Source organism: Lathyrus oleraceus, chromosome 1 (assembly GCF_024323335.1).
Source record: "Lathyrus oleraceus cultivar Zhongwan6 chromosome 1, CAAS_Psat_ZW6_1.0, whole genome shotgun sequence".
NCBI lineage: Eukaryota > Viridiplantae > Streptophyta > Magnoliopsida > Fabales > Fabaceae > Lathyrus > Lathyrus oleraceus.
This window is the reverse complement of record NC_066579.1, coordinates 291,210,456-291,220,569: the sequence shown is the minus strand read 5'-3', so window position 1 is coordinate 291,220,569 and position 10,114 is coordinate 291,210,456. Positions and strand designations below refer to the sequence as shown.

The window sequence follows — 10,114 nt, the reverse complement described above, 5'->3', positions numbered from 1 at the left end:
ACACATTCTTGTGTTGTTTAGCCTTCACACATTCCTCACACAATTCAGTTGGAATACTAATGTGTGGCAGCCCCGTTACCATTTCACTTTGTTGCAACTTTCTTAGATCCCTAAAATTAAGGTGACCAAGACGGTAATGCCATAACCACTCATCTCTACTTGCCACGGTAGCTAGACAACGATGCTCCATAACCTTTAACTCAACCTTAAAGTTTCTATTGGCAGCCATCGGCGCTTTTACAATCAACACACCATTTGAATCCAAAACGCGTAAAATCTTGTCCTCCAAACGAATTTTGTATCCTCTTTCAAGTAATTGGCCAATGCTTAAAAGATTACACTTAATTCCCGGTATATACAAGACATCTTTGATCCTTTAATGTCCACCATTCCTTTTTCTGATCAAAACATCTCATACCCCTTCGGCGCTTAAAGTGGTGTCGTCGGCAAATTTGACTTTACTTTTTGTCGCTTGATTGATTTGCACAAACCAATCTTTTCGACCCGTCATATGTGTTGAACAACCGGAATCCAAGTACCACTCATCTCTCCCTTGGACTCCATTACGAATGGTAACCAATGCACTTTGATCCGAATGCGTTTTCTCACTATTTTCCGGAACGGTACAGCTGCTGTCCCGCAAACTGTCACTACTGTAGTTGCTGCCCGGAACATCCGTAATGCCATAACTCTCCTCCGTAATCATTACTAGAAGTGTGTCCTCATCATCCACCTCTTCCCTAGCAACCTTGGCTTCATTATTGTAATTCTCATTCGATTTACCACGACACGAATTTGCAAAGTGTCCAAACTTTCTACATGTGTAGCATTGCACCTTACTCACATCACGCTTCTTAAAACCATTACTATGACCACTATCCTTGGAGCTACTTTCACCCTTTTCACTCGTCGAATGCTTTGAATTTTGCGAATCGTTTGAACCAAAATTCTGAAAAATTGATTTACCTCTCGCCACAAATTTTCCTTTCGACCTCTTATTCTTTTCATTGAAACGCGCTTGCAAAGCAATCTCCGCTTTGGCTTTGTCGGCGCCTCTCTCACCCATCCTTTGTTCATGTGCCTCTAACAAACTTTGCAATTCATCCTTGCTCAAAGTTGTTAGATCCTTTGATTCTTCAATAGCCACAACTATGTTGTCGAAACACGACGTTAAGGAACGTAATACTTTCGATACAACATTCTGCTCAAGAATCGTTTCCCCACAAGATTTGATTTTATTAACTAACCGGGTAATGCGCGTAATGTAATCGTTGATCGTTTCTTTGTCTTCCATTTGTATTAACTCGAATTTTCGCTTGTAAGTTTGTAACCTTACAACATTCGCTTTGACGGCACCGACATATGCTTTCTCCAAGATTTCCCATGCTTGCTTCGCCGACTCACAATCACCAACCTTCTCGAAATTGTCGTTATCAACACACGAATGAATCAAGAATATGGCTTTGTAGTCCTTCTTCTTCTCTTCTTTGTGTGTAACTCTTTGAATGTCGGTAGTCTCTGCCCCTAATTGTGTAACTCCATTGACGATGATCTCAAGCACCTCTTGATAACCAAACAGGACCCTCATTTGTTTCGCTCATTTATCATAGTTCTTCGAATCAAGAATCGGGAGATTGGTGGGAATTCGATCATTGGAAACGGTTGTCATTGTTGCAGCGGATTATGATTAATAACCAAGGCTCTTGATGCCAAATGTTAGAACATAAAACTCAAATTGAAGGTTTGACAATGGTGGAAGAAAAGAAATTGGGGAAGATGAAGTTGAGAGAGAATTAGAGAGAAAAGAATGATATTGGATGAATAGTAATTTTGACATTAATTTTGAATTGGGAATATTACAAGAGTATTTATACATTGAGAGAATAAAATGATACAACTCAAAAATACAACTAAAGTGACTCTACAAATAAATTCTGTTAGTTTTGGAAGGGTAATAACAGAATTTAATTGCAATCAACACTAATTTTTTTGTTTATAAAATCAAAAGATTCAATTTATATTAGAATTTTACTAATGATAAGTTTATATTTTGAATCAAAAATTATTATAATGTTCATTACAAAAAGAAGTAGACTATATTTTAAATAAATAATAATATTCGCTCACCCTCTTTTAAATATTTCATTAAAATACCAAAAAAAATAATTCTAATTGACAATAATAATAATAATAATAATAATAATAATAATAATAATAATAATAATAATAATCTGTTTAAATACAAAATTTTATTTTATTTTATTTTGTATTTTTAATAGTTAATATTCGACCATTTTCTAAAAAGTTAATAAAATTTATACATATATTAATTTTCATTATATTCAAAAAAAACTTCTTAACTTTTAATTAATAAATTAATAGTTTTTTAAAAAATGTTGCCTTTTCTACTAACAAATTAAAACCTTTTTAATTAAAAATGGTATATTATTATATAGTATGATAATCTCAAAATAGTATAAACATATTAAAGAATAGACTTAAATTCAACATTAGTCTTCTTATACTACTATAAAAAATATCTATTATTACGTTGAAAAAAATAATTTCAATACGATTGATGGTCTTTGATAATTAAATGTGTGATATAAAGTTCAATACTTTCTACCAGAGTTGGCATACTAATCGAGATGAAAAGTGTTTGGTTTTAGGTTCGAATTCATGTGATAATAAAATACAAGTGTGGGAAAATATATAAAGTCTTCAATCACTTATTCGATGTCTTGACTATTGACCTAAATAAATTTAAATTTAAATTTTAATCATTGTTTTATTTATTAATATATGAATATTAACAAACCAAAAATATTTATTCAAACAAGGAAAGAAATTGCATAATGTAAAGAAAAATTGAAATCCAAAAATAAAATAGTTAACTATGTGAATTTGAAAATGAAACATAATCTTATATTGAGGAACAGATTTGAAAGAAAAAAAACACAATGTTGTATTGAATCTACATACCTTTATGTTTACAAGTAAAACACAATGTTGTATTGAATCTACATACCTTTATGTTTACAAGTAAAACACAATGTTGTATTGAATCTACATACCTTTATGTTTACAAGTAAAACACAATGTTGTATTGAATCTACGTACCTTTATGTTTACAAGTAAAACACAATGTTGTATTGAATCTACATACCTTTATGTTTACAAGTAAAACACAATGCTGTATTGAATCTACGTACCTTTATGTTTACAAGTTATCTCAATACAAAATTGTGTTTCCTTTTCAAATTCATTAGATTTACCGTTTTATTTATGAGTTTTAAATTTTCTCTAGATGATGTTATCTCTTGTTTATTTAAAAAATATTTATGGTTTTAAAATATAACTAAATTTATTAAAAAATAATTATAGATTAAAATAAATTTTATTTTGCTAAGCACCAAATGTCAAGAACATGATAAAGTGACAAAAGATAAAAAAAAATGCGCAAATCTAAATATATTACCTTAGCATTCTAATATTAAACAATTCTTCTAGAAAGGAATTTAGTCTTCTCCTTGAAAAGTGACGCAAAGTCATTCATTGATACCATTACCTCATAAAATTTGTAGTCTTCTTCGTACATCAAATATAAAATGTAGATGATTTTAGTCTTCTCAACAAAACACCAATATAAAAACAACAACGATGACATAAAATATTTTATTATATTACTACAACAAAAAACACATCTTACCTCGAACGCAAAATAGATTGTACATCGACTTCTAAATAACCGAAGGGTAAAGTGGCAATGATCGTGAGTTCGATCCCAAGTGAGATCCTATAAGGAATTTTTAATTGGTGAAAAAATTTATACCCTCGATTTTAAAATATAATCGACGGGTAAAACTAGGTGAAGTTTATTATATCTAATGTGGATTTCTTGTATTATTTAACTCTAGATGAACATATAATTTTTCAAATTGATTTATAAAATAATTATATGATCGATTATATTTGAAGAAAAAATTACACTAATTAATATTTTTTATGATATCTTGCAACTCATCATTCATCTCACCTTCTTTAATTATTAAAATCTCCCAAATGCTTTTAGTTTTTGTTCAACTTTCTTTCATACTTGTTCATTCAACAAATTTGGAATAAAGTTGAACAAAAACTATAATCATTGAAGAGATTTTAACGATCAAATAACGTGAGATGAACGATGAGTTGCAAAATTTGCGAAAAAATTGATTAGTGTAAGATGTTTTTCAAATACAACTTAATTATTCATATTATTATTTCCAAAAAACAATTTAATAGATTATATGTTCAAATAAGGATTAGTGAAACAAACAATCAACATAAGATATAATAAACTCAAATGTATTTTCTGTCACTATAATGTCCTCTTAACAAGTTCAGAGGAACAAGAAGAGAGATGCACAAAGAATCACGAAAAACATAATCTTAGTCTTAAAGTCAAACTCAAACTCAATAACAACAACTAAACCCTAAACATATATATTTTAAAGTCTTGCTAAGTATAACAACTAGACAATAACAACTACAACAACAACAACTCAAAAACAACAATAAATAACAACAACATTAACATCATCTCAATCAAAACAACAACTAACATTAAACAACAACTCAAAAAAAAAATCTCCCAACAAAAATACAACAACATCAATAATAAACCTATAATTTCAATCTCACTAAACATATAATATATTTATCTCAACAAAAACAACAACATATAACATCAATCCCAGTTTAAACATCAGTAACAAGATTAAACCTCTAAGGTTTCAGGTCTCAGCAACAACAACAACAACAACTATGTTAGTGTAATATGAATAATGATGTTAGACATATCAGATCTATAAAGAAGAAGTGAATAAGAAGCAGAAGAAGAATAAGCGAACAAGAGCCCTAAAAACATATCATCTTCGTATTTCATTGCTTTTTAGGAATTGGAGGATGATATGTGTTTAGAATTCTCATTATCTAGACCTATTTGTTAGAGTAAACAATTTCACATCGGTTAGTAAACAAAATTGAGGTGAAAAATGGATTATTTTTGGATTAAAAACATACACTGAAGTTGCTTGGATTCGAAGCCGGTACCCTGAATTAGTTTATCCCTCGGCTTTCTAGAAAAATCAATGGGTAAACCATTTTGAAGCATAAACTAAAGTGGTTGGTGTAACCTGAATTAGTTTACCCCTCAGTTTTGCTAGAAAATCGAGGGAATAATTTGTTTATTTTAAAAAGAAAAAAATATGGCACGTTAAGGTATTATACCTCGGTATTTTGTTACATGAGGTGAAGGTGTTGTCATACAATATTTTATTTGTAGTAGTGTATCAACAAAAATAATAATATAACTTAACAAAAACAACAACATAACTAACAAAAACTACAATAATAACACAAAAGTTTTACTCATCTCAACAAAAACAACAACATAACTCAACATGAAAAACAACATTAGCACATACTTTGACTTGTATCAACAAAAATAAGAACATAACTCAACAAAAAAAACATAAAACCTATAATCTCATCTTAAAAACAACAACAATAACACACACCATTTACTTGTAAAAATAAAAATTACAACATAACTCAACAAAAAAACAACCACATAAAACATTTAATCTCATCCTAAAAAAAACACAATAACTAAATATTTTTTTACATGAACAAAAATAACAACGTAATTCAACAAAAACAACAACATAAAACTTATAGGGTTTAGTGTCTGAACAAAAAAAGAAATTACAAACCCTAAAAGTCATCTAGTTTGAGCAACAATAACATAACTCATTACATGAATGGTAAAAAAATTTCATGTACCAAACATGTGAAGTAGAAGTCAAAAAAAGGCATCTTATGTATGGATAATATCTCAGAATAATGAATGGCCGGTGTAAGAGACTATTATGAAATGTAAAATTTGTAATAAAGATATTTTCAATTTCTTAAATTTTTTATACCCTCAATTTAAAAACCAATTATTTTTTCTAAGAAGATTAAACCTCTAAGGTTTCAGGTCTCAACAACAAAAACAACAACAACTACTACATTAGTGTAATATGAATAATGATGTTAAACATATCAGATCTATGAAGAAGAAGTGAAGAAGAAGTAGAAGAAGAATAAGCGAACAAGAACCCTAAAAACATATCATCTTCGTATTTCATTTCTTTTTAGGAATTGGAGGATGATATGTGTTTAGTGTTCTCATTACCTAGACCTTTTCGTTAGCATATATATATATATATATATATATATATATATATATATATATATATAATATATATATAATATATATATATATATTATATAATATATATATATATATATATATATATATATATATATATATATATATATATATAATTAGAGTAAACAATTTCACATCGGTTAGTAAACAAAATTGAGGTGAAAATGGATTATTTTGGATTAAAAACATACACTGAAGTTGTTTGGATTTGAAGCATGTACCCTGAATTAGTTTATCCATCGGCTTTCTAAAAAATCGATTGATAAACTATTTTGAAGCATAGACTAAAGTGGTTGGTGTAACCTGAATTAGTTTACCCCTCAGTTTTGCTAGAAAACTGAGGGAATAATTTGTTTATCTTAAAAAGAAAAAAAATATAGCACGTTAAGGTATTATACCTCGGTATTTTGTTACGTGAGGTGAAAGTGTTGTCATAAAATATTTTATTTGTAGTAGTGTATCAACAAAAATAATAACATAACTTGACAAAAACCACAACAATAGCACAAAAGTTTTACTTATCTCAACAAAAATAACAACATAACTCAACATAAAAAACAACATTAGCACATACTTTGACTTGTATCAACAAAAACAAGAACATAACTCAACAAAAGAAAACATAAAACCTATAATCTCATCTTAAAAATAACAACAATAACACACACCATTTACTTGTAACAATAAAAATTACAACATAACTCAACAAAAAAAAAACAACCTCATAAAACATTTAATTTCATCTTAAAAACAAACGCAATAACTAAACATTTTTTACATGAACAAAAACAACAGCGTAATTCAACAAAAACAACAACATAAAACTTAGAGGGTTTAGTGTCTCAACAAAAAGAAAAACTACAAACCCTAAAAGACATCTAGTTTGAGCAACAATAACATAACTAATTAAATGAATGGTGAATTTTTTTCATATACCGAAAATGTGAAGAAGAAGTCAAAAAAAGGCATCTAATGTATGGATAATGTCTCAGTATAATGAATGGTTGGTGTAAGAGTCTGTTATGAAATGTACAATCTGTAGTAAAGATATTTTCAATTTCTTAAATATTTTATACCCTCAATTTAAAAACCAAATATTTTTTCTAAGAAGATTAAACCTCTAAGGTTTCAGGTCTCAACAATAACAACTACTACTACTACTACGTTAGTGTAATATGAATAATGATGTTAGACATACCAGATCTACGAAGAAGCAGAAGAAGAATAAGCGAACAAGAGCCCTAAAAACATATCATCTTCGTATTTCATTGCTTTTTAGGAATTGGAGGATGCTATGTGTTTAGAGTTCTCATTATCTAGACCTTTTCGTTACCATATATATATATATATATATATATATATATATATATATATATATATATATATATATATATATATATATATATATATATATATATATATATAGAGTAAACAATTTCACTTCGGTTAGTAAACAAAATTGAGGTGAAAAATGAATTATTTTGGATTAAAAACATACACTGAAGTTGCTCGGATTCGAAGCCTATACCTTGAATTAATTTATCCCTCTGCTTTCTAGAAAAATCGATGGGTAAACTACTTTGAAGCATAAACTAAAGTGGTTGGTGTAACCTGAATTAGTTTACCCCTCAGTTTTGCTAGAAAACCGAGGGAATAATTTGTTTATTTTAAAAAGAAAAAAAAATATGACATGTTAAGGTATTATACCTCGGTATTTAGTTACGTGAGGTGCAAGTGTTGTCATAAAATATTTTATTTGTAGTAGTGTATCAATAAAAATAATAACATAACTCAACAAAAACAACAACATAACTAACAAAAATCACAACAATAACACAAATTTTACTTATCTCAACAAAAACAACAACATAACTCAACATAAAAAACAACATTAGCACATACTTTAACTTGTATCAACAAAAACAAGAACATAGCTCAACAAAAAAACATAAAACCTATAATCTCATCTAAAAACAACAACAATAACACACACCATTTACTTGTAACAATAAAAATTACAACATAACTCAACAAAAAAAACAACCACATAAAACATTTAATCTCATCTTAAAAACAAACACAATAACTAAACATTTTTTTACATGAACAAAAACAACAACGTAATTCAACAAAAACAACAACGTAAAACTTATAGGGTTTAGTGTCTCCACAAAAAGAAAAACTACAAACCCTAAAAGACATCTAGTTTGAGCAACAATAACATAACTCATTACATGAATGGTGAAATTTTTTCATGTACCGAAAATGTGAAGAAGAAGTCAAAAAAAGACATCTAATGTATGGATAATATCTCAGTATAATGAATGGTCGATGTAAGAGTCCGTTATGAAATGTACAATCTGTAGTAGATATTTTCAATTTCTTAAATTTTTTATCCCCTCAATTTAAAAACCAATTATTTTTTCTAAGAGGTTCTTATTTTGCAATTCAAGGAAAGAGAGTGTCTTTGGAGGAAAAGATAATTTGTTCTAATTTATTTGTTTATTTTGTTAGCTTCTTACAAATGTGAAATAAGTCTTGATAAGATAATTGAGAGGTTACCTCATCGTCTTGATAATTTTCCATGAGACATATGTTTACATCTTCCATATATGAGGATTTCAAATCATTGTTATACTAGGATATGTACGCTCCCTTTTGGGATTTATTGAACTTTCTTTGATTTTGGTTTCTTCTCGGTTTTTTGGACAATTTAGTCGTGTGTGTGTGTGTGTGTGTGTGTGTGTGTATGTATGTGAGTGTATGTGTGTGTGTGTGTGTGTGTGTGTGTGTGTGTGTGTGTGTTAAAAGTCGCTAAATCCTTATATACATAAATTACAGTGACTTTAGGGTTCCAGTTACGATTTAGGCATCTAAGAATTTTTACAACTAGTTTCTCATTTGAAATATTTTTCTCAGAGTTCTCATATGACTCATGATATGGGTGAACCGTGTTTGCATTTGATTTATGTTCTCTTCAGGTTTCATTCTGAAGAGTTCATGCTTATGGTTTAATATGCGCAACATTACCCTTAATACCTCAGTAGTTCCTTCATGGGTAATTTGGAGGATGTCCCACATTTCTTTTACAGTTTCACAATGAGAAACTTGCAAAAAAAGTCATAAAGGCCGAGAGCGATAGTGATGACAACTTTCGCCTTAAATTGTGTTGCACATTTTATTTTTCGGCTTTGGTCTAATACTTTTCAGGTTTTTTTATACAACACTATCAACTGTGTGTAGGAACAAATGGGCCTTCATTCACAGCTTTCCAAATGCCATGATACATTCCTTTTATGCATAACTTCATTTTCTATTTTCATAAACTATACTCTTATCCATTAAAAATGGGAATTTGTTTAGTGAATAGCTTGAAGTCATTTTTCCTCCTGGGATGATTAGTCCTTAACATGAGTTAGACTCTAATACCACTTGTTGGGCACGTGACTTCAAGCACAAGGGGGGAGGGGGTGAATTGTGCTATTTAAAATTTACGACTTTTTTTATATTTTTCTCGATTAAACTTGAAATTTAATTAGTAGATTCTTAAGAGTAAATAGAATCGAAAATAAAACCGTGGATATAAATAGCAAAAATTAAAGAGGATAGGGTTAGATAAATTGCAACAGAGAGTTATACAGCTTTGGCCGAACGTTGGGCTAGCCATGTCTCCAAGAGATCTTCTTGATAGTTTGACTATAAACTTTGAGCTTTTGAAAGATATGTCCATGAACCTTTATGGAATATGATCTAGATATTTTTACAGACTTATCAACAACCAAAGATAACTTTTACCATAAGTTAAGCTGTCAAACCTTCTTAGAGATTATTAGCCTTATCTTAATAACGAAACAAGGCTTT

The 10,114-nt window shown here is 29.0% G+C and overlaps 1 protein-coding gene across 1 annotated transcript; it reads right to left on the bottom strand.

Annotated features, from left to right (window-relative positions):
- Window positions 1–412: 412 nt before the first annotated feature.
- On the bottom strand, window positions 413–1,588 carry LOC127103748 (uncharacterized). The gene has a single exon (XM_051040983.1). It carries the CDS (start codon window positions 1,586–1,588, stop codon window positions 413–415), a length of 1,176 nt encoding a protein of 391 aa, XP_050896940.1.
- Window positions 1,589–10,114: the final 8,526 nt, after the last annotated feature.

Excerpts from the sequence above, each read along its gene's own strand:
- LOC127103748 (XM_051040983.1), bottom strand. The coding sequence starts at position 1,588 with ATGAGGGTCCTGTTTGGTTATCAAGAGGTGCTTGAGATCATCGTCAAT.